The sequence below is a fragment of the Pseudophryne corroboree genome, chromosome 4 (assembly GCF_028390025.1).
Source record: "Pseudophryne corroboree isolate aPseCor3 chromosome 4, aPseCor3.hap2, whole genome shotgun sequence".
Taxonomy (NCBI): domain Eukaryota; kingdom Metazoa; phylum Chordata; class Amphibia; order Anura; family Myobatrachidae; genus Pseudophryne; species Pseudophryne corroboree.
In genome coordinates, this window is record NC_086447.1 from 227,563,648 (window position 1) to 227,588,665 (window position 25,018).

Here is a 25,018-nt window from a genome sequence, read left to right on the forward strand (position 1 = left end):
TGATTAAAGCAAGGAAGGAAGTAACCGTGCAACATTATCACCGAATTTGGCGAAAATATGTTGCGTGGTGCGAAGATCGGAGTGCTCCGACGGAGGAATTTCAACTGGGTCGATTCCTACATTTCCTGCAATCAGGATTGTCTATGGGTCTCAAATTGGGATCTATTAAGGTTCAAATTTCGGCCCTGTCGATTTTCTTTCAAAAAGAATTGGCTTCAGTCCCTGAAGTCCAGACCTTTGTTAAGGGAGTGCTGCATATACAGCCTCCTGTGGTGCCTCCAGTGGCACCGTGGGATCTCAATGTGGTTTTGGACTTTCTAAAATCTCATTGGTTTGAACCACTAAATAAGGTGGATTTGAAATATCTCACTTGGAAAGTGACCATGCTTCTAGCCCTGGCTTCTGCCAGGAGAGTATCAGAATTGGCAGCTTTATCTTACAAAAGCCCATATCTGATTTTCCATTCGGACAGGGCAGAACTGCGGACTCGTCCGCATTTTCTCCCTAAGGTGGTGTCAGCATTTCATCTGAACCAGCCTATTGTAGTGCCTGCGGCTACAAGTGACTTGGAGGACTCCAAGTTACTGGACGTTGTCAGAGCATTAAAAATATATATTGCAAGGACAGCTGGAGTCAGAAAATCTGACTCATTGTTTATATTGTATGCACCCAACAAGATGGGTGCTCCTGCGTCTAAGCAGACGATTGCTCGTTGGATCTGTAGCACAATCCAACTTGCACATTCTGTGGCAGGCCTGCCACAGCCTAAATCTGTAAAGGCCCACTCCACAAGGAAGGTGGGCTCATCTTGGGCGGCTGCCCGAGGGGTCTCGGCATTACAACTTTGCCGAGCAGCTACGTGGTCAGGGGAGAACACGTTTGTAAAATTTTACAAATTTGATACTCTGGCTAAGGAGGACCTGGAGTTCTCTCATTCGGTGCTGCAGAGTCATCCGCACTCTCCCGCCCGTTTGGGAGCTTTGGTATAATCCCCATGGTCCTTTCAGGAACCCCAGCATCCACTAGGACGATAGAGAAAATAAGATTTTACTTACCGATAAATCTATTTCTCGGAGTCCGTAGTGGATGCTGGGCGCCCATCCCAAGTGCGGATTATCTGCATAAATTGTACATAGTTATTGTTAACTAATTCGGGTTATTGTTGAAGGAAGCCATCTTTCAGAGGCTCCGCTGTTATCATACTGTTAACTGGGTTTAGATCACAGGTTGTACGGTGTGATTGGTGTGGCTGGTATGAGTCTTACCCGGGATTCAAAATCCTCCCTTATTGTGTACGCTCGTCCGGGCACAGTACCTAACTGGAGTCTGGAGGAGGGTCATAGGGGGAGGAGCCAGTGCACACCACCTGATCTGAAAAAGCTTTACTTTTTGTGCCCTGTCTCCTGCGGAGCCGCTATTCCCCATGGTCCTTTCAGGAACCCCAGCATCCACTACGGACTCCGAGAAATAGATTTATCGGTAAGTAAAATCTTATTATATCCTTTCCCGCCAGAGGTTAGGGCGCGCTGGGAAACACCCCCTAGGGTGGATAAGGCGCTCACACGCTTATCAAAACAAGTGGCGTTACCGTCTCCTGAAACGGCCGCCCTCAAGGATCCAGCGGATAGGAGGCTGGAAACTACCCTGAAAAGTATATACACTCATACTGGTGTTATACTGCGACCAGCCATCGCCTCTGCATGGATGTGCAGTGCTGGGGTGGTTTGGTCGGATTCCCTGACTGAAAATATTGATAGCCTAGATAGGGACAGTATTTTATTGACTTTAGAGCAATTAAAGGATGCTTTTCTTTATATGCGAGACGCTCAGAGGGATATTTGCACTCTGGCATCGAGAGTAAGTGCGATGTCCATATCTGCCAGAAGAAGTTTATGGACGCGACAATGGTCAGGTGATGCGGATTCCAAACGGCATATGGAAGTATTGCCGTGTAAGGGGGAGGAATTATTTGGGGTCGGTCTATCGGATTTGGTGGCCACGGCAACAGCCGGGAAATCCACCTTTTTACCTCAGGTCCCCTCCCAACAGAAAAAGACACCGTCTTTTCAGCCGCAGTCCTTTCGTTCCTATAGGAACAAGCGGGCGAAAGGACAGTCATATTTGCCCCGAGGCAAAGGAAAGGGTAAGAGAGTGCACCAAGCAGCTTCTTCCCAGGAGCAGAAGCCCCCCCCGGCTTCTGCAAAGCCCTCAGCATGACGTTGGGGCTTTACAAGCGGACTCAGGGGCGGTGGGGGGTCGACTCAAGAATTTCAGCGCACAGTGGGCTCACTCACAGGTGGACCCCTGGATCCTGCAGATAGTATCTCAGGATTACAGGTTGGAATTCGAGAAGTCTCCCCCTCGCCGGTTCCTAAAGTCTGCTCTGCCAACGTCTCCCTCAGACAGGGCGACGGTATTGGAAGCCATTCACAAGCTGTATTCTCAGCAGGTGATAGTCAAGGTACCCCTCCTACAACAGGGAAAGGGGTATTATTCCACACTATTTGTGGTACCGAAGCCGGACGGCTCGGTAAGACCTATTCTAAATCTGAAATCTTTGAACCTGTACATACAAAAATTCAAGTTCAAGATGGAGTCACTCAGAGCAGTGATAGCGAATCTGGAAGAAGGGGACTTTATGGTGTCCCTGGACATCAAGGATGCTTACCTGCATGTCCCAATTTGCCCTTCACATCAAGGGTACCTCAGGTTCGTGGTGCAAAACTGTCATTATCAGTTTCAGACGCTGCCGTTTGGATTGTCCACGGCACCTCGGGTCTTTACCAAGGTAATGGCCGAAATGATGTTTCTTCTGTGAAGAAAAGGCGTATTAATTATCCCTTACTTGGACGATCTCCTGATAAGGGCAAGGTCCAGGGAACAGCTGGGGGACGTAGTAGCACTAACCCAAGTAGTGCTGCAACAGCACGGGTGGATTCTGAATTTTCCAAAATCTCAATTGACCCCGACGACACGTCTGCTGTTCCTGGGAATGATTCTGGACACGGTTCAGAAAAAGGTGTTTCTTCCGGAGGAGAAAGCCAGGGAGTTATCCGAACTTGTCAGGAACCTCCTAAAACCAGGGAAAGTGTCTGTGCATCAATGCACAAGAGTCCTGGGAAAGATGGTGGCTTCTTACGAAGCGATTCCATTCGGCAGATTCCACGCACGAACTTTTCAGTGGGATCTGCTGGACAAATGGTCCGGATCGCATCTGCAGATGCATCAGCGGATAACCTTATCGCCACGGACAAGGGTGTCTCTTCTGTGGTGGTTGCAGAGTGCTCATCTGTTAGAGGGCCGCAGATTCGGCATACAGGACTGGGTCCTGGTGACCACGGATGCCAGTCTGAGAGGCTGGGGAGCGGTCACACAGGGAAGAAACTTCCAGGGAGTATGGTCAAGCCTGGAGATGTCTCTTCACATAAATATACTGGAGCTAAGAGCGATTTACAATGCTCTAAGTCTGGCAAAACCCCTGCATCAGGGTCAGCCGGTGTTGATCCAGTCGGACAACATCACGGCAGTCGCCCACGTAAACAGACAGGGCGGCACAAGAAGCAGGAGAGCAATGGCAGAAGCTGCAAGGATTCTTCGCTGGGCGGAAGATCATGTGATAGCACTGTCAGCAGTGTTCATTCCGGGAGTGGACAACTAGGAAGCAGACTTCCTCAGCAGACACGATCTACACCCGGGAGAGTGGGGACTTCATCCAGAAGTCTTCCACATGATTGTGAACCGTTGGGAAAAACCAAAGGTGGATATGATGGCGTCTCGCCTCAACAAAAAACTGGACAGGTATTGCGCCAGGTCAAGAGACCCTCAGGCAATAGCTGTGGACGCTCTGGTAACACCGTGGGTGTTCCAGTCAGTGTATGTGTTTCCTCCTCTGCCTCTCATACCAAAAGTACTGAGAATTATACGGCAAAGGGGAGTAAGAACGATACTCGTGGCTCCGGATTGGCCAAGAAGAACTTGGTACCCGGAACTTCAGGAGATGCTCACGGAAGATCCGTGGCCTCTACCTCTAAGACGGGACCTGCTTCAGCAGGGACCGTGTCTATTCCAAGACTTACCGCGGCTGCGTTTGACGGCATGACGGTTGAACGCCGAATTCTAAGGGAAAAAGGCATTCCGGAAGAGGTCATTCCTACACTGGTAAAAGCCAGGAAGGAGGTGACTGCACAACATTATCACCGCATTTGGAGAAAATATGTTGCGTGGTGTGAGGCCAGGAAGGCCCCCACGGAGGAATTTCAATTGGGTCGATTCCTACATTTCCTGCAAACAGGATTGTCTATGGGCCTCAAATTGGGGTCCATTAAGGTTCAAATTTTCGGCCCTGTCGATTTTCTTCCAGAAAGACTTGGCTTCAGTTCCTGAAGTCCAGACTTTTGTAAAAGGAGTACTACATATACAGCCCCCGGTTGTGCCCCCAGTGGCTCCGTGGGACCTTAATGTAGTTTTGGATTTTCTCAAATCCCATTGGTTTGAGCCACTCAAATCGGTGGATTTGAAATATCTTACATGGAAAGTAACCATGCTACTGGCCCTGGCTTCAGCCAGGAGAGTGTCAGAATTGGCGGCTTTATCGTATAAAAGCCCATATCTGATTTTCCATTCGGACAGGGCAGAACTGCGGACGCGTCCTCAGTTTCTGCCTAAGGTGGTGTCAGCGTTTCACCTGAACCAGCCTATTGTGGTGCCTGCGGCTACTAGCGATTTGGAGGATTCCAAGTTGCTGGACGTTGTCAGGGCATTGAAAATATATATTTCAAGGACGGCTGGAGTCAGAAAATCTGACTCGCTGTTTATACTGTATGCACCCAACAAGCTGGGTGCTCCTGCTTCTAAGCAGACGATTGCTCGTTGGATTTGTAGCACAATTCAACTTGCACATTCTGTGGCAGGCCTGCCACAGCCTAAATCTGTCAAGGCCCATTCCACAAGGAAGGTGGGCTCATCCTGGGCGGCTGCCCGAGGGGTCTCGGCATTACAACTCTGCCGAGCAGCTACGTGGTCGGGGGAGAACACGTTTGTAAAATTCTACAAATTTGATACCCTGGCTAAAGAGGACCTGGAGTTCTCTCATTCGGTGCTGCAGAGTCATCCGCACTCTCCCGCCCGTTTGGGAGCTTTGGTATAATCCCCATGGTCCTGACGGAGTCCCCAGCATCCACTAGGACGTCAGAGAAAATAAGATTTTACTTACCGATAAATCTATTTCTCGTAGTCCGTAGTGAATGCTGGGCGCCCATCCCAAGTGCGGATTGTCTGCAATACTTGTACATAGTTATTGTTACAAAAAAATCGGGTTGTTATTGTTGTGAGCCGTCTGTTCAGAGGCTCCTACGTTTGTCATACTGTTAACTGGGTTCAGATCACAAGTTGTACGGTGTGATTGGTGTGGCTGGTATGAGTCTTACCCGGGATTCAAAATCCTTCCTTATTGTGTACGCTCGTCCGGGCACAGTATCCTAACTGAGGCTTGGAGGAGGGTCATAGGGGGAGGAGCCAGTGCACACCACCTGATCCTAAAGCTTTATTTTTGTGCCCTGTCTCCTGCGGAGCCGCTAATCCCCATGGTCCTGACGGAGTCCCCAGCATCCACTACGGACTACGAAAAATAGATTTATCGGTAAGTAAAATCTTATTTTACTCTATGTGGGGGGGGACGCACATGGCTAGTCCACCCTGCATATCAAGCCCTACCCCCCCTTCCTCCCCACAAGTATAAAAGCATTGCACGTCGGCGATGCTTTTGTACCTGACAAATAGCTGCCCGGCGTCGGCCTTAATGATCGGAATTTCATTGCTTTTTGTAGTTTGAGTGGAAGAGTTACAACAGGTTTCTGAAATGTCGATCATGTGTAAGAAGCCTTAATGGGACATGTGAAACCGTAAAGTTTTTTGTCTATGGAATATATATCTATAATTTGTAACATTGGTATATGGTATTTTATTAATATTTTAAGTGGGACTATTAATATCTGTTTTATAATACAATAATTTTACTTTGGGTTTGGACACAGGGAAATGTATTATAATGGCACATATCATTATGCTGTAACACTTCCTGCTTCGCCTCATTACTAAGGCAAAGCAGGAAGCCATGAATTAACATCTTGTCTGGCGGAGGGGAGAGTCAAAACTACCCCCCTCCGGCGATCCCCGCCTGAGCACACACTGCATCAGCTTAGTGTTGATGTGCTGTGTCTCCCTGCCCAGCCGGCTCCAGTGCGCATGTGCGAGATCTCCCACACAGTCCGGAGCCTCCAGCTGCCGCAGCCAGGGTCCGTGCTGCCCTGGCTATGGTGTATGGACAATGACACCTGCAGCTGTCGAAATCGATAGTTGCAGATGTCGGAACGATCAGTGCTACCGACAGTTCATACATTACCCTGCATATTGGCGTGCTATCTAAAAGAGAGAAGTGCCACTAATGACAGGGGAGCACTTCATACATGGGGGAGAAGCGATATCAGCGCACATAACGTACACTGATAACATTTCTCCCAAATAACGGAGGGTAATATATTTACCCTTGTAGCCTAATGGATGGGTGACATTTTATGTGTCTAAGAGCCACATCTATCAGTTACTTTGGGCTGACCTATGACCTCTTAAATTAAAACATTGAGTAAAATTGCTGGAGAAAGAAGTTTAATTTAAAAACTAATTCCAAGTTTTGAACTAATTTTTTTTCCGGATAAACCCTCTGTGCTTTAATAGTGACTTAAGGTGTGTACACACGGTGAGATCCTTGCTATGTCCGATTTTGACTATGCGATTCCCCTTGATCTTCCCCAGAGCCCCGATAGTACAGATTATGACTATCTGTGCTTGAGATTTTGTCTATGTACAAATTTTGACTATACTTTGTACTAGATTGTACACTAGATAGTCAAGATTGACTTGCCTGCACAGTGTATCTAGCCTTTACGATACCGACCCCATGGGAGCGCGCGTCGGGATCTAATCGGTATCGCAAGTGCCTAACACCTTGAGATGTGCACTAACTTTTCATAAGATTTTGACATATATAGTCAAATTCTTAGATTTATCTCGTCATGTGTACATACCTTAAGACACTACTACAAAAGAAGAAAATCAGCCAACCTCAGTTGTAACCATGTTATAGTTAAAATTCCTATTTTGCTTAAGTATTTGGCTCTGGATTAAATAAGACGTGTACAATGCTATACTATTTTAATATTAGTTAATAAAAAATATCTTGATACAAGATCAAGTAGTAGCTTGATAGGGGAGAGGCAATCTTGTCTGGCACAACGATCTATATTCCTTTTGAGACTACATGGTGAGGCCTGTATGAGGCCTGTATTTCTTATGTCTGCAGTTGGGGTCACGCATGTCAAATTGCATGTTTTTATTGGTCCGTGTTCTGGCCTGCGCGTGTTGGGTCTCCACCACTGGCATTCTCTCCCGCTCCTTGTCAGACTCTGCACCTCACTACAAAGCATACTTGCCTACTTGGTAGTTTCCTCTCTGTGAGAAGGCCAGAGAGGAGATGCAGGTGGATGGGGATGGGGCAGGTCTATTTGCATCAATAGGCCCGCCCCCTCATTGTAAAATTATGCGAATGTCGCAGTTTGCGGAGGGTGAGGCCAAATTGATGCAGTGTCCATAGAACACATCACTATCCCTGAACCTTCCTTGAGGCCCGCAGATTCCCGATATTATTCTGCCAACTATACTAGGAAGTGGGCAGGATGTGGGAGGGGTGCCCATTCTTCCAAGGGCGCGGGGGACTACCTGAGATCGGGAGTTTCCAGTGGTTTCAGGAGAGAAGGCAAGTATGCTACTGTATAAAGCATCAAATGGGCTCTGAAGATCCAATTCTTTATTAACGCCTTCCAGCTCTCAATGTAACCCACTACTCCATGCTCCTCACTAACTGCCTCTCCTGTCTGCTGATGACCAACCTGTTGAGTTTAACAAACACTTTATTTGGGAAGGGATGCAGTCAGGATCCTGAAGGTCGACATCCCGATGGTCCGAATCCAGACAGCAAATTCTGGGGTTAGGGTTAGACACTAAGGAGGAGAGGTTTGGATTAAGCTGTGTGTGTATGGTTAGGTTTAGGCTGCGGGAGGGGTGGGTTAGGGGTAGGGTTAAAATGCTCCCTGGGATTCGTCTGGATTCAGAACGTCAGGATGCCGACCACTGGGATTATGACTGCTGATGCAAGTTCGATGTAGTTTTTTTTTTCTCTAGCATCCATAAGGGATATTGGGGAGCCTTAATACGATGGGGTATAGATAGGGTCCAAAGGAGCCGATGCACTTTAAATTTTTCCTTTAACTGGGTGTGCTGGATCCTCCCCTCTATGCACCCTCTCACAGGCAGTTTAGAAAAAAGTGCCCTCAGGAGAGTATGCACACTCTGCAGCTCCAGGAAGTTTTCTTCAGTTTCTTTTAAACTTCTGTAATTTTCGGTATGCTGTTTGGGCAACAGCATACCTGCACCGTGGGTGTTGGGGGAGGGAGGGAGGGGGGGGGGGGCCCCGGCCACCGGCCTTGCGATTTGCATAGACGCTTTCCCGCTGCAGAGAGGTTGTTTGTTTAATGGGGCACTGCGCCGTGGCTGTCGCAATTGCTGCACGCCGCACACCCCTAACATTAGCCTGAAGGTGACGTCTGTGGTGAGTACAAGCCGGGGGCCCCGCTGGAGGGGTCCCCCGGTTCAAAGTGCGGCTGAACGCAGGCGAGGCATACGGGACCCTCCTGGGGGGGACCCGCTAGACCCCCCCCCCCCCTTCATGTAAACGGTCTCAGGATGGCTTAAACTAGCACTGGTGCAATGTTTTTAAGCATGATTGAAGACATTGCCAGTTTCTCTGACGTCCTAGTGGATGCTGGGACTCCGTAAGGACCATGGGGAATAGCGGCTCCGCAGGAGACAGGGCACAAAATAAAAGCTTAAGGATCAGGTGGTGTGCACTGGCTCCTCCCCCTATGACCCTCCTCCAAGCCTCAGTTAGATTTTTGTGCCCGGCCGAGAAGGGTGCAATCTAGGTGGCTCTCCTGAGCTGCTTAGAATAAAAGTTTAGTTTAGGATTTTTTATTTTCAGTGAGTCCTGCTGGCAACAGGCTCACTGCATCGTGGGACTAAGGGGAGAAGAAACGGACTCACCTGAGTGCAGAGTGGATCGGGTTTCTTAGGCTACTGGACATTAGCTCCAGAGGGACGATCACAGGTTCAGCCTGGATGGGTCACCGGAGCCGCGCCGCCATCCCCCTAACAGAGCCAGAAGAGACGAAGAGGTCCGGTGAAATCGGCGGCAGAAGACGATCCTGTCTTCAGACTAAGGTAGCGCACAGCACCGCAGCTGTGCGCCATTGCTCTCAGCACACTTCACACTCCGGTCACTGAGGGTGCAGGGCGCTGGGGGGGGAGCGCCCTGAGACGCAATATTACAGTATATACCTTAGGTGGCTAAAAAGAATACATCACATATAGCTCCTGGGCTATATGGATGTATTTTACCCCTGCCATTTTACACAGAAAAAGCGGGAGATAAGGACGTCGTGAAGGGGCGGAGCCTATCTCCTCAGCACACAAGCGCCATTTTCCCTCACAGCTCCGCTGGAAGGACGGCTCCCTGACTCTCCCCTGCAGTCCTGCTTCAGAATCAGGGTAAAAAAGAGAAGGGGGGGCACGTTTGGCAGCAAATAAATATATTAACAGCAGCTATAAGGGAGTAACACTTATATAAGGTTATCCCTGTATATATATATAGCGCTGGGTGTGTGCTGGCAGACTCTCCCTCTGTCTCTCCAAAGGGCTAAGTGGGGTCCTGTCCTCTATCAGAGCATTCCCGGTGTGTGTGCTGTGTGTCGGTACGCGTGTGTCGACATGTATGAGGAGGAAAATGATGTGGAGGCGGAGCAGTTGCCTGTGTTGGTGATGTCACCCCCTAGGGAGTCGACACCTGACTGGATGATTGTATTTAAACAATTAAGTGATAATGTCAGCAATTTGCAAAAAACTGTTGACGACATGAGACAGCCGGCAAATCAATTAGTGCCTGTCCAGGCGTCTCAGACACCGTCAGGGGCGCTAAAACGCCCGTTACCTCAGTGGGTCGACACAGACCCTGACACAGATACTGAGTCTAGTGTCGACGGTGACGAGACAAACGTAATGTCCAGTAGGGCCACACGTTACATGATCACGGCAATGAAAGAGGCATTGAACCTTTCTGACACTACAAGTACCACAAAGAAGGGTATTATGTGGGGTGAGAAAAAACTACCAATAGTTTTTCCTGAGTCAGAGGAAATAAATGAGGTGTGTGAAAAAGCGTAGGTTTCCCCCGATAAAAAACAGCTAATTTCTAAAAAATTATTAGCATTATATCCTTTCCCGCCAGAGGTTAGGGCGCGTTGGGAAACACCCCCTAGGGTAGATAAGGCGCTCACACGTTTATCTAAACAAGTAGCGTTACCGTCTCCTGATACGGCCACCCTCAAAGAACCAGCTGATAGAAGGCTGGAAAATATCTTAAAAAGTATATACACACATACTGGTGTTATACTGCGACCAGCAATCGCCTCAGCCTGGATATGCAGTGCTGGAGTCGCATGGTCGGATTCCCTGACTGAGAATATTGATACCCTGGATAGGGACAATATTTTGTTAACTATAGAACATTTAAAGGATGCATTACTATATATGCGTGATGCACAGAGGGATATTTGCACCCTGGCATCAAGAGTAAGTGCTATGTCCATCTCTGCCAGAAGAGCGTTATGGACGCGACAGTGGTCAGGGGATGCGGATTCCAAACGGCACATGGAAGTATTGCCGTATAAAGGGGAGGAGTTATTTGGGGCTGGTCTATCGGACCTGGTGGCCACGGCAACGGCTGGAAAATCCACCTTTTACCCCAGGTCACTCCACATCAGCAGAAAAAGACACCGTCTTTTCAAACTCAGTCCTTTCGTTCCCATAAGTACAAGCGAGCAAAAGGCCACTCTTTTCTGCCCCGGGGCAGAGGAAGAGGAAAAAGACTGCACCATGCAGCCGCTTCCCAGGAGCAGAAGCCCTCCCCTGCTTCTGCCAAGTCTTCAGCATGACGCTGGGGCTTTACAAGCAGACTCAGATATGGTGGGGGCCCGTCTCAAGAATTTCAACGCGCAGTGGGCTCACTCGCAAGTGGATCCCTGGATTCTACAGGTAGTATCGCAGGGGTACAAACTGGAATTCGAGGCGTTTCCCCCTCGTCGGTTCCTGAAGTCTGCTTTACCAAAGTCTCCCTCCGACAGGGAGGCAGTTTTGGAAGCCATTCACAAGCTGTATTCCCAGCAGGTGATAATCAAGGTACCCCTCCTGCAACAAGGAAAGGGGTATTATTCCACGCTGTTTGTGGTACCGAAGCCGGACGGCTCGGTGAGACCAATTTTATATCTGAAATCCTTGAACACTTACATAAAAAGGTTCAAATTCAAGATGGAGTCACTCAGAGCAGTGATAGCGAACCTGGAAGAAGGGGACTATATGGTGTCTCTGGACATCAAAGATGCTTATCTCCACGTCCCAATATACCCTTCTCACCAAGGGTACCTCAGGTTTGTAGTACAAAACTGTCATTATCAGTTTCAGACGCTGCCGTTTGGATTGTCCACGGCACCTCGGGTCTTTACCAAGGTAATGGCCGAAATGATGATTCTTCTACGAAGAAAAGGCATTTTAATTATCCCTTACTTGGACGATCTCCTGATAAGGGCAAGATCCAGGGAACAGTTAGAAGTCGGAGTAACACTATCTCAGGTAGTGTTACGTCAGCACGGGTGGATTCTAAATATTCCAAAATCGCAGCTGATTCCAACGACACGTCTACTGTTCCTAGGAATGATTCTGGACACAGTCCAGAAGAAGGTGTTTCTCCCGGAGGAGAAGGCCAGGGAGTTATCCGAGCTAGTCAGGAACCTCCTAAAACCAGGCCAGGTCTCAGTGCATCAGTGCACGAGGGTCCTGGGAAAAATGGTGGCTTCTTACGAAGCGATTCCATTCGGAAGATTCCATGCAAGAACATTTCAGTGGGATCTACTGGACAAATGGTCCGGATCGCATCTGCAGATGCATCAGCGGATAACCCTGTCGCCAAGGACAAGGGTGTGCTCATCTACTAGAGGGCCGCAGATTTGGCATTCAGGATTGGATCCTGGTAACCACGGATGCCAGCCTGAGAGGCTGGGGAGCAGTCACACAGGGAAGGAATTTCCAGGGCCTGTGGTCAAGCATGGAAACATCTCTTCATATAAACATTCTGGAACTAAGGGCCATTTACAATGCCCTAAGTCAAGCAAAACCTCTGCTTCAGGGTCAGGCGGTGTTGATCCAATCGGACAACATCACGTCAGTCGCCCACGTAAACAGACAGGGCGGCACGAGAAGCAGGAGGGCAATGGCAGAAGCTGCAAGGATTCTTCGCTGGGCGGAAAATCATGTGATAGCACTGTCAGCAGTTTTCATTCCGGGAGTGGACAACTGGGAAGCAGACTTCCTCAGCAGACACGACCTTCACCCGGGAGAGTGGGGACTTCACCCAGAAGTCTTCCACCTGATTGTAAACCGTTGGGAAAAACCAAAGGTGGACATGATGGCGTCACGTCTAAACAAAAAACTGGACAGATATTGCGCCAGGTCAAGGGACCCTCAGGCAATAGCAGTGGACGCTCTGGTAACGCCGTGGGTGTACCAGTCAGTGTATGTGTTCCCTCCTCTGCCTCTCATACCAAAAGTACTGAGAATCATAAGAAGGAGAGGAGTAAGAACTATACTTGTGGTCCCGGATTGGCCAAGAAGGACTTGGTACCCGGAACTTCAAGAGATGCTCACGGACGAACCGTGGCCTCTACCTCTAAGAAAGGACCTGCTACTGCAGGGGCCTTGTCTGTTCCAAGACTTACCGCGGCTGCGTTTGACGGCATGGCGGTTGAACGCCGGATCCTGAGGGAAAAAGGCATTCCAGAAGAAGTCATTCCTACTCTGGTCAAAGCCAGGAAGGACGTAACCGCAAAACATTATCACCGCATTTGGCGTAAATATGTTGCGTGGTGTGAGGCCAAGAGGGCCCCTACAGAGGAATTTCAACTGGGTCGTTTCCTTCATTTCCTGCAAACAGGACTGTCTATGGGCCTAAAATTAGGGTCCATTAAGGTTCAAATTTCGGCCCTGTCGATTTTCTTCCAGAAAGAACTGGCTTCAGTACCTGAAGTTCAGACATTTGTAAAAGGGGTGCTGCACATACAGCCTCCTTTTGTGCCTCCAGTGGCACCTTGGGATCTCAACGTGGTGTTGAGTTTTCTAAAGTCACATTGGTTTGAACCACTTTCCACTGTGGACTTGAAATATCTCACATGGAAGGTGTCGATGCTGTTAGCCTTTGCTTCAGCCAGGCGTGTGTCAGAATTGGCGGCTTTATCATATAAAAGCCCTTACTTAATTTTTCATTCTGACAGGGCGGAATTGAGGACTCGTCCTCAATTTCTACCTAAGGTGGTTTCTGCATTTCACATGAACCAACCTATTGTGGTACCTGCGGCTACCAGGGACTTAGAGGACTCTAAGTTGCTTGACGTTGTCAGGGCCTTAAAAATATATGTTTCCAGGACGGTTGGAGTCAGAAAATCTGACTCGCTGTTTATCCTGTATGCACCCAACAAGCTGGGTGCCCCTGCTTCTAAGCGGACGATTGCTCGTTGGATTTGTAGTACAATTCAGCTTGCACATTCTGTGGCAGGCCTGCCACAGCCAAAATCAATAAAAGCCCATTCCACAAGGAAAGTGGGCTCATCTTGGGCGGCTGCCCGAGGGGTCTCGGCTTTACAACTTTGCCGAGCAGCTACTTGGTCAGGGGCAAACACGTTTGCTAAATTCTACAAATTTGATACCCTGGCTGAGGAGGACCTGGAGTTCTCTCATTCGGTGCTGCAGAGTCATCCGCACTCTCCCGCCCGTTTGGGAGCTTTGGTATAATCCCCATGGTCCTTACGGAGTCCCAGCATCCACTAGGACGTCAGAGAAAATAAGATTTTACTTACCGATAAATCTATTTCTCGTAGTCCGTAGTGGATGCTGGGCGCCCATCCCTAGTGCGGATTGTCTGCAATACTTGTATATAGTTATTGTTACAAAAATTCGGGTTATTATTGTTGTGAGCCATCTTTTCAGAGGCTCCCTTGCGTTTATCATACTGTTAACTGGGTTCAGATCACAAGTTGTACGGTGTGATTGGTGTGGCTGGTATGAGTCTTACCCGGGATTCAATATCCTTCCTTATTATGTACGCTCGTCCGGGCACAGTATCCTAACTGAGGCTTGGAGGAGGGTCATAGGGGGAGGAGCCAGTGCACACCACCTGATCCTTAAGCTTTTATTTTGTGCCCTGTCTCCTGCGGAGCCGCTATTCCCCATGGTCCTTACGGAGTCCCAGCATCCACTACGGACTACGAGAAATAGATTTATCGGTAAGTAAAATCTTATTTTAATAAAACCCTGTTGCTCCGGCACCATTGGAGGGGGAGGGGGGGGGGGGGGGGGGGTGGTGGAGCTACCTCAGAGCGGGACCAGAGGCATTTTGGTGCTTTCCTCTGCTTACTGCAGCAGCAATCAGCACACACAGCTCTTCCTGATTCCCAAGACACGCTGGAATACTGGTACAGGGTGTAGCAAAGGGGGAGAGCCGCTATTGTACACAAATTTACTAGTGTTTCACTGTAATATAATTAGCGGACAGCCTCACTGGGGCTGTACAGCTAGGGGTGTGCTGGTGTCTTTGTGTGTCTCCTCGCATACAGTAAGGGCAGGCTTGATCAGTATTACTGTCTGCGTGTATGTCATTGTGGTTACTGTAAGCATGGGTAAACACAAACTCTGTAGTGTATGCCACACTAGATTTAGAGGACGCTGCGTCACAGCAGTCGTTTTTCTTTACACAGAACAAGCCACATGCCACTTTCCCTGATTCTGCAGAGTTAGATGACCTGTTTAAGTTGGCCTGGAAAACTCCAGACAAAAAATTCCAAGTGTCAAAAAAAAGTTTTTACTCCTGAAGGTAGGAAATTCTGGGAAGAGCCCCTGGGGGTTGACGTATCAGACTCTCAACTGTCCAAAAAGGCGGCGCTGCCTGCTCCGGGCTCCTTTACCATGAAGGATCCTGGGGACAGAAAGATTGCACTCAAAATCTAGTTACACGGCAACAGGTACATTACAGAGGCCGGTTATAGCAGGTTGCTGGATGACCCATGCCATTTGCATGTGGGCTACTCAGATTCAGGAGGGCCTCTCAGGAGCTATGCCTCTGGTCACTATGGTGACTCTCCTCAAGCACATTCAGGACACTGCATGCGTCCTGTGTGACTCGCTCAAGAAGATGGTGAATATTAATGCTAGGACTTCTGCCATGGCAGTGTTGGTGCGCAGGGCTTTGTGGTTGCGTCCGTGGATAGCGGACGCAGAATCAATGCGCAGTGTGGAATCCCTCCCCTTTTCGGGGGAATGGATCTTTGGGGTTGAGTTGGATACGCGGATTTCCAAAGTCACTGCTGAGAAATCCACATATCTCCCCCTGGGGCTCCTGCCGGCTAGGCGTTCCTACCCGGATTCGTCTGTTCAGTCCTTTTGGTCTAACAGGTTTTGTTCTAGGGCCAGAGGTGCCTCCAGTGCAAATAGAGGCGCCAGAGGTAAGTAAAAAAGATCAAGAGCCAGAAGCACCTCCACCGTGGCGAGAGGCACTAGAGGTAGGACAAGAAAACCAGCCGCCACAGGTTCTCAGGGACAGAGCACCAGTTCTGCTTCCACTAAGTCCTCAGCATGACAGTGCTCACCCACCCTGAGGAGATCTCGAGGTGGGAGCTCGACTGCGTCACTTCAGCCGCATCTGGGAAAGCTCCTGCCAGAATACCTGGGTAAGGAACCTCATTTCTCAGTGCTACAAGCTGGAGTTCGACGGTGCTCCTCCCCAACGATTTTTCAAATCAAGCTTACCAGTTTGGAGGATACGCAGGTTACGTTGCAACAGACCATCCAAAAGTTGGTCCAGTCCCACGTCATTGTTCCAGTACCGATACCACAACGAGGCAGCTGTTATTACTCCAACCTGTTTGTGGTTTCAAAGCCGGACGGCTCGGTATGGCCCATTTTGAATCTACCTAAAGGTTTTCAAGTTCAAAATGGAATCGCTGAGGGCAGTGATTGCGGATCTGGAAGAACAGGAGTTCCTGGTTTCCCTGGATATCAAGGACGCCTACCTTCATATTCCAATTTGGCCACTTCATCAGGATTATCTGAAGTTTGCCCTACTGGACGATCACACAGCTCCGAGGGTATTTACGAAGGTAATGGTGGAGATGATGTTCAAACTCCGGGTCCAGAGGGTCAATGTTGTCCCTTACTTGGACGATCTTCTGATAAAAGCAAGATCCAGGGAGCTTTTTATTGCTCCATATTGACTACACTATCCAACTTCTGTCACGCCATGGGTGGATTCTCAATCTACAGAAGTCCCAACTGGAACCGACTCAGCGGCTTCTGTTCTTGGGGATGTTACTGGATACGGTGGCCCAGAAGGTGTTACTCCCAGAGGACAAGGTGAGAACACTTCAGGAGATGGTCTGCATGGTGCTCCAACCTGCTCGTGTATCCATTCATCTTTGCATCAGATTGTTGGGGAAGATTGACGCCTCCTATGAGGAGATCCAATATGGGAGGTTGCGTGCCAGAACATTTCAATTGGATCTCCTGAGCAAGTGGTCCGGATCACATCTACAGATGCACCGGATGATTTAGTTGTCACCTCAGGCCAGGTTTTCCCTCCTGTGGTGGCTGCAGTCCTCCAATCTCCTGGAAGGCCGGAGTTTCAGGATTCAGGATTGGACCCTCCTCACGACGGATGTGAGTCTACGAGGATGGGGTGCTGTCACCAAAGGGGCGCAGTTACAGGGCTGGTGGCCAGCCCACGAAGCCCTCATTCCGAACAACATTCTGGAACTTCGGGCAAACTACAATGCTCTGCTTCAGGCCTCTCCTCCGCTCACGAGTCATGCGATCCAAGTTCAGTCCGACAACGCCACTGCAGTGGCGTACATCAAGCGGCAAGGAGGGACAAAAAGCAGAGCCTGCATGCGATGTGAGAGGTGTCAAAGATTCTCCTCTGGGAGGAAAGAAATGCAAGATCAATGTCATCAATCTTCATTCCGGGTGTAGACAACTGGAAAGCGGACTTACTTAGTAGTCACGACCTCCACCCGGGAGAGTGGGGACTCCACCATCAGGTGTTCCAGCCCCGGTGGGGCTGCCCGCAAATAGACATGATGGCTTCTTGTCTCAACAAGAAGCTTCACTGGTATTGCTTTCGAACCAGGGACCCTCAGGCGAGGGCAGTGGACGCACTGACGTCGCCTTGGCCTTACCGGCTGGTCTACCTGTTTCCTCTGATTCCGTTGCTCCCAAGGGTGCTCAAGCGAATCAGAAATCAGGGAGTTCAGGCAATTCTGATAACCCCAGATTGGCCTCTGAGGGCTTGGTACGCTGATCTTCTGAACATGTCCGTCGAAGACCCTTGGCCTCTACCACTAAGAAGCGATCTTCTTCAGCAAGGACCGTTCGTCTACCCAGACTTACGGCGACTTCATTTGACGGCATGGAGTTGGAGTGGAACATCCTAGCTCACAAGGGCCTTTCCAAAAAGGTTATTGCTACCATGATTCAGGCCAGAAAACCTGTGATGTCAAAACACTATCATATCTGGAGAAGATAGGTCTCTTGGTGCGAGGAACGCACGTATCCACCTGCAGAGTTCCACTTGGGACGTTTCCTGCAGGCTGGTGTGGATAAGGGCTTGCGTCTGGGTTCCATTAAGGTCCAGATTTCTGCTCTCTCCATTTTCTTCCAGAATAAATTGGCACTGTTGCCTGAAGTTCAGACCTTTTTGCAAGGGGTACTCCACATACAACCTACTTTTGTGCCGCCTACGGCGCCCTGGGATTTGAATGTGGTGTTGGAATTTCTATAGTCCTCCTGGTTTGAGCCTCTGATGACGGTAGAAGACAAATACCTCACATGGAAGACAGTGATGTTACTGGCCCTGGCTTCTGCTAGGTGTGTCTTAGGTGTGCTAGGTGTGGTCTTTTCTGAGGACAGAGCGGAGCTCCGGACTAGGCAGCAGTTTCTGCCGAAAATTCTGTGTGTTTCACCTGTATCAACCTATTGTGGTTCCGTCCAGTTCTGACACTTCTGCTCCTCCGGAGGCATTGGATGCGGTGCGAGCATTGAAGATCTATATAAAGCTGACGGCTCGGATCAGAAAGACGGATTCTTGTTTCGTGCTCTGTAATGCGCAGAAAAAGGGTTGTTCTGCTTCGAAGCAGTCCATTGCTCGTTGGTTTGGGCTTACTATCCAACAGGCCTATGTGTCGGCAGCCTTTCCTGTTCCTAAGTATCTGAAAGCCCACTCTACAAGATCGGTGGGCTCTTCCTGGGCGGTTGCCCGAGGATTCTCGGCCTTGCAACTATGCCGAGCTGCTACCTGGTCGGGGAAGAACACCTTTGTGAAGTTCTGCAAGTTTGATACCCTGGCCAAAGAGGATACCCAGTTTGGGCAGGCGGTGCTGCAGCAGTCTCAGCACATTCCCGCCTGTTCTGGAAGCTTTGGGATGTCCCCATAATACGAAGTCTTCCAAATATCCCTTATGGATGCTAGAGAAAATAGGATTTTAATTACCTACCGGTAAATCCTTTAATCGTAGTCCATAAGGGATATTGGGTGCCCGCCGTAGTGCGTTGACTTTTCTGCAGGTTCTCGGTTATGTGGTTACCTGTTCAGCTGTTGCTGTTATTGTTACCAGCTGTTGCTGGTTGTTATATGTTCGTGGTGTGCTAGTATTAAATCTCACTGTGAGGATACGGATTCTCTGATCACAGAGGAGTGGAGACAAGGTGTCTGGGCTCCTGTACACAATGGGGTGTATGGGATCAGATTACCTGCAGCTCCATACATAACCTGTTTACTACTGAACCTACTCATCCTAATCGCATCTGATTGTACAACTAGGGGACTTACATTACAATTAACTGATTTAACTATGTTACTAGCACTCTGGCATACAATCACACACATTGAACACAGTATAACCAAATAAACTGCATATTCCTAATATAACAGATACAATTTAACTGTACAATATAATAACAACATAATACAATACAATATTGCCTAGCATATAACTAATAACATATCGGTAGTTAGTGGAGTCCATGGGTAGGACCAGGGCTTGGAAAGTAACCGCATGTATTTTACGACTGTGCGACACGACGCCCTGCTGTGTCGTCACACTCACCACTCTGTTATCATATTCCTTCTCATATATGTCCTTTCTCTTTCGGGCACTGTTTTACCTATAACTGCCTGTGGGAGGGGGCATAGAGGGGAGGAGCCAGCATACTCGGTGAAGAAATTTAAAGTGCAGCAGCTCCTTTGGACCCCGTCTATACCCCATCGTACTAAGTCTCCCCAATATCCTTTATGGACTACGAGAAAAGGATTTACCGGTAGGTAATTAAAATCCTATTTTTTGTTTCTCATACTGTTTATGTACTGCGTAAAGTGCTGCGGATCCCTTATAATGATTATTTTGTAAGGGAGGCTACATTTTTGTAATTGTCACATTGACTGGTGTCTTCTTAGGGATTATCTTTTTCATCATCTGCAGTGATCCTTCCTATGAAAACCCATGAGCTCTAAATTGACATCTTTTGTGTACACTAAACCTTGGGCTTTATAGAGTCTCTTTAGTCCATCATGTTACCTGTAGTCGCTAGTAATTTAGTATTTATGGCTAATTTGCAGGGTGTCTTGAAATTTGTGTCCACATGATGAATGAGTAGCACCTAATAATATTGATGTTGCCGTCTGATCAACCGCTTTAGTACATGTGTGTCCTCATACACTGGTTTCAGTGGCACCAAATAGCCTCTCTCGGAGCACCAAATCCCAGGTGACTTTGCCATGCGGATAGTCTTTCTCGCTCAAAATGTGCGTCTTATTCACGTAAATAAAACAACTGGTAGCAACAAAATAACATTGCTAGATTACACTGATCTATTTTTTGTGCATCACTGGTATACCTGTGTGTTACTGAGTCTGAATCTGTATGTGAAGTTCCACAATGCAGCGTCCGCTGCTTTTTCTTATGCTAAGTTCTGTTGTACTTCATAATTTTGTATGATTTAAAACCAATTCCTGTGCGATTCAAGTTGCTGCCCAGAGTATGTAGTACACTGTGTTACCCTTCGCCTGCATGTTGACGCATAGCGTTTTGACACTAGGTGTATGAGTACACCTGTATATAGCAATGTGAGACACTTATTTCTGCTGTTTTTATTTTTTGTTCTAAAGAAAGAAGTGAAATTGCTGATAGCAGTCAAAGAGGTACACGAACTCTCCCTAAAAGGTATGTGTTATTATTTTTGAAATGTACATATGGAAGAATAAGATTAAATACTCTATATGCATAATAAAGTTGTAATGGTTGTGTCTGTACATAGGAATTTTTTTGTGTGTGTGTGAAGAGTACTTCTTGTGACTGTTTGAACTATGGAGACCAAAATAATAGTATTTTCAGAAATTTGGTTGTTTGTCTGTTTGTTCTGGTATCACACAAAAACTACGGGATTAATTTGGATTGCGTTTTCTCTTGTATAGTTTAGTCACCTAGAAAGAAACTGAAGTATGTATTTTCTTCTTCAGGTCCATTGTCTCCACAGGGTAAGGGGTATGGCTGGTGGAGACCAGGACTGGCACCGAAAAATAAAGCTTTGTGAGCTTCCCAGGATGCACTGTGCTCCTCTCCCCTCATACCCCACCCCCATGCTCCGGCACTGATGATGACTAATGATGATAACTAATGACTAACTGATCAGTTTATTTTCGGAGCCAGCAGGAGCTGCTCACACTGAACACGCAGGCCTAGCTTTTATTTTTTAAGGATAATTTTTTCTTTTTTCCTTGAGAATTCAGCGTCTGGCAGTCCAGAGGATGCCAGCGCTGATACTCCCAACACCCCTACCGGGCTGCGACACCACGACTAGGTAGGTGATTTCGACAGGACCTCTGGTGATACCTTCTACAAACAGACGCACAGGGGCACCCAGGACTGCAACTGGATAACGCTAGGGGACAGATAAGGCGGGACCCACGTATAGCGCAGTCCATTTACAGCTGTTGATGGGAGATGGCTGTTGGCGCTGATGTGTTCCCGGACCATTGAGGTTTCCCGCGGCCGCACTAGACCACCAGGGCTTTAACGTCCTCTTGTGCCCAATACTATCACTGGTAAGGAGAACCGGTGGTGACATCCAGCATAGGGGGACGTCAGTGCTTCCCCAGCAGCCCCTCATCCAGACCAGGGTGCCATTCCACAGTGGTCTTCCTGCCCTGGTCTCCTCCTCCCTTATCCTCCTTCACATTAAGATGCTGGTCAGCCATCTCTAAGCTCTGCAGGCCTCCATGAGCGGTGAGCTGAATCTCCCTGTATACCTCTACCACATAGCAGGTTATATAAAGTGCTGCATCCTACCAGTCTCTGCCACAGAGCTGGGTAGTTGATATCCATGCCCATTGCGGTTAAATTATTTTCTCTTACGACCTAGAGGATGCTGGGGACTCCGTAAAGACCATGGTTAGACGGGCTCCGCAGGAGACATGGGCACTTTAGGAAAGACTTTAGATCCTGGGTGTGCACTGGCTCCTCCCTCTATGCCCCTCCTCCAGACCTCAGTTTGATACTGTGCCCAGTGGAGACTGGGTGCTTTTCAGGAGCTCTCCTGAGCTTTCTGACAAAGTATTTTGTTAGGCTTTTTATTTTCAGGGAGCACTGCTGGCAACAGACTCCCTGCATCGAGGGACTGAGGGGAGAGAAGCAGCCCTACTCTGAGTGCAAGGTCCTGCTTCCTAGGCTACTGGACACCATTAGCTCCAGAGGGATTGGTACGCAGGATCCCACCCTAGCCGTCCGTCCCAGAGCCGCGCCGCCGTCCCCCTCGCAGAGCCGGAAGAAAGAAGCCGGGTGAGTATGAGAAGAAAAGAAGACTTCAGAGGCGGCAGAAGACTTCATGATCTTCACCGAGGTAACGCACAGCACTGCAGCTGTGCGCCATTGCTCCCATACACCTCACACACTCCGGTCACTGTAAGGGTGCAGGGCGCAGGGTGGGGCGCCCTGGGCAGCAATATTAACCTTTTATTTGGCAAAAGAGAGCATATATACAGCTGGACACTGTATATCTGCATGAGCCCCTGCCAATTTTACACTGTTAGCGGGACAGAAGCCCGCCGTCGAGGGGGCGGGGCTTCTCCCTCAGCACTCACCAGCGCCATGATTTTCTCCACAGCACCGCTGAGAGGAAGCTCCCCGGACTCTCCCCTGCTTATACCACGGTAGAGGAGAGGGTTTTAAAGAAGAGGGGGGGCACATAATTCGGCGCAGATAATAACAGCGCTACGGGGTAAACATTAAATTGCTGTGTTTTTTCCTGGGTCATATAGCGCTGGGGTGTGTGCTGGCATACTCTCTCTCTGTCTCTCCAAAGGGCCTTCTGGGGGAATTATCTTCAGATGAGCATTCCCTGAGTGTGTGGTGTGTCGGTACGTGTGTGTCGACATGTCTGAGGTAAAAGGCTCTCCTAAGGAGAAGATGGAGCAAATGTGAGTGTGAGTGGGTGTCTCCGTCGACAACGCCGACACCTGTATGGATATGTGAAATTAAGTGCTAAGGTAAATTTATTGCACAAAGATTAGAGAACAGACAGTGAATCTACCCATGTCTGTCCCTATGTCGCAGAGACCTTCAGAGTCTCACAACGCTCACTATCCAAAATAATTGACACTGATATCGACACGGAGTCTGACTCCAGTGTCGACTACGATAATGCAAAGTACAGCCAAAACTGGCAGAAAAGTATTCAATATGATTATTGTAATAAAAGATGTTTTGCATATCACTGATGACTCATCTGTCCCTGACACGAGGGTACACATGTTTAAGGGGAAGAAAGCTGAGGTAAATTTCCCTCCTCTCATGAAGAAAAAGAGCGGGAATCTCCAGACAAGAAACTGCAGATTCCCAAAAAGAATTCTCAGGGAGTTTCCTTTCCCTACTAGGGCCAGGATACGATGGGAATCTTCCCCTAGGGTGGACAAGGCATTGTCACGTTTACCCAAAAGGTAGCGCTGACTTAACAGCTATCCTCAGGGATCCTGCAGATAGCATGCAGTAAAAGTACTTTGAAGTCCATTTACACACATTCTGGTACACTACTCAGACCGGCGATTGTGTCGGCATGGGTTTATAGCGCTGTAGCAGCGTGGACAGATACCTTATCAGTGGAGATTGAAACCCTAGATAAGGATACCATGTTATTGACCCTAGTATGTGTGTATATATATATATATATATATATATATATATATATATATATATATATATATAAGATGCTGATATATATATATATATATATATATATAAGACATGCCCAAAGAGACATTAGTCTACTGGGATCTAGAGTCAACGCTATGTCGATTTCTGCTAGACGTGTCCTGTGGAACATGCAATGGACAGGTGATGCCGACTAAAAGAGGCATATGGAGGGTTTACCTTACAAGGCTGAGGAATTGTGTGGAGAAGGGCTCTCGGACCCGGTCTCCACAGCTATAGCTGGTAATTCTGATCTTTTGCCTTATATTCCCTCACAGCCTAAGAAAGCACGACATTATCAAATGCAGTCCTTTCGGACGCAGAATAACAAGAAAGTACGAGGAGCGTCCTTTCTTACCAGAGGTAAGGGCACAGCTAGTTCCCAGGAACAGAAGTCCTCCCCAGCCTCTACTACATCCACCGCATGACGCTGGAGCTCCGCTAAGGGAGTCCGTCGCAGGGGGAGCACGTCTTCGACTCTTCAGCCACATCTGAGTTCACTCACAGGTGGATCCCGGGGCAATAAAAATTGTTTCTCAGGGTTACAAGCTGGAATTCGAAAGGTGCCTCCTCGCCGGTTTTTCCTTATCGGACCTACCGGCTTCTCCCCCAGAAAGGGAGATAATATTAAATACAATTCACACATTGTATCTCCAACAGGTGGTGCTCAAGGTTCCCCTCCTGCAACAAGGAAGGGGATATGACTCAACCTTGGCTGTAGTCCCGAAACCGTACGGTTCGATCAGACCTATTTTAAAATTAAAATCTCTGAACCTATACGGGAAAAGGTTAAAATTTAAAGTGGAATCGCCCAGAGCGATCATCGCCAGCCTGGAAGGGGGGATTTGATGGTGAATCTAGACATAAAGGCTGCATACCTTCATGTTCCCATTTATCCACCCCATCAGGCGTACCTGACAATTGCGGTACAGTATTGTCATTACCAATTTCAGGGTAATTGGCGGAAATAATGGTGCTCCTACGCAAGCAAGGAGTCACCGTTATCCCATACTTGGACGATCTCCTAATAAGGGCGAGATCAAAAGAGCAGTTGTTGAACAGCGTGTCACTTTAGCTGAAGGTGTCACAGCAACACGGCTGGATTCTCAATATCCCGAAGTCACAGTTGGTTCCTATGACTCGTCTGCCCTTCTTGGGTATGATTCTGGATACGGACCAGAAATGGGTTTACCTTCAGATAGGGAAGGCCCAGGAACTCATGACTCTAGTCAGGGACCTATTGAAACCAAGACAGGTGTCAGTGCATCACTGCACTCGAGTCCTGGGAAAAACATTCCCTTCGGCAGGTTCCATGCGAGGACTTCAAATGGGACCTACTGGACAAGTGGTCAGGGTCACATCTACAGATTCATCAGTTGATCACCCTATCCCCCAGGGCCAGGGTATCTCTCCTGTGGTGGCTGCAGAGTGCTCAACTTCTATAGGGCCGCAGGTTCGGCCTTCAGGACTGGATCCTGGTGACCACGGACGCGAACCTCCGAGGTTGGGGAGCAGTCACA

General features: G+C 48.5%; 1 protein-coding gene across 1 annotated transcript in view; it reads left to right on the plus strand.

Moving 5' to 3' along the window:
* The window catches only part of HLTF (helicase like transcription factor), a 479,436-nt gene that overhangs the window by 234,836 nt on the left and 219,582 nt on the right, over window positions 1-25,018 (plus strand). Inside the window, exon 10 of the mRNA XM_063915956.1 lies at window positions 20,423-20,477. Within this exon, the coding sequence (XP_063772026.1) occupies window positions 20,423-20,477 (55 nt within the window). The remainder of the gene's footprint in view (window positions 1-20,422; window positions 20,478-25,018) is intronic.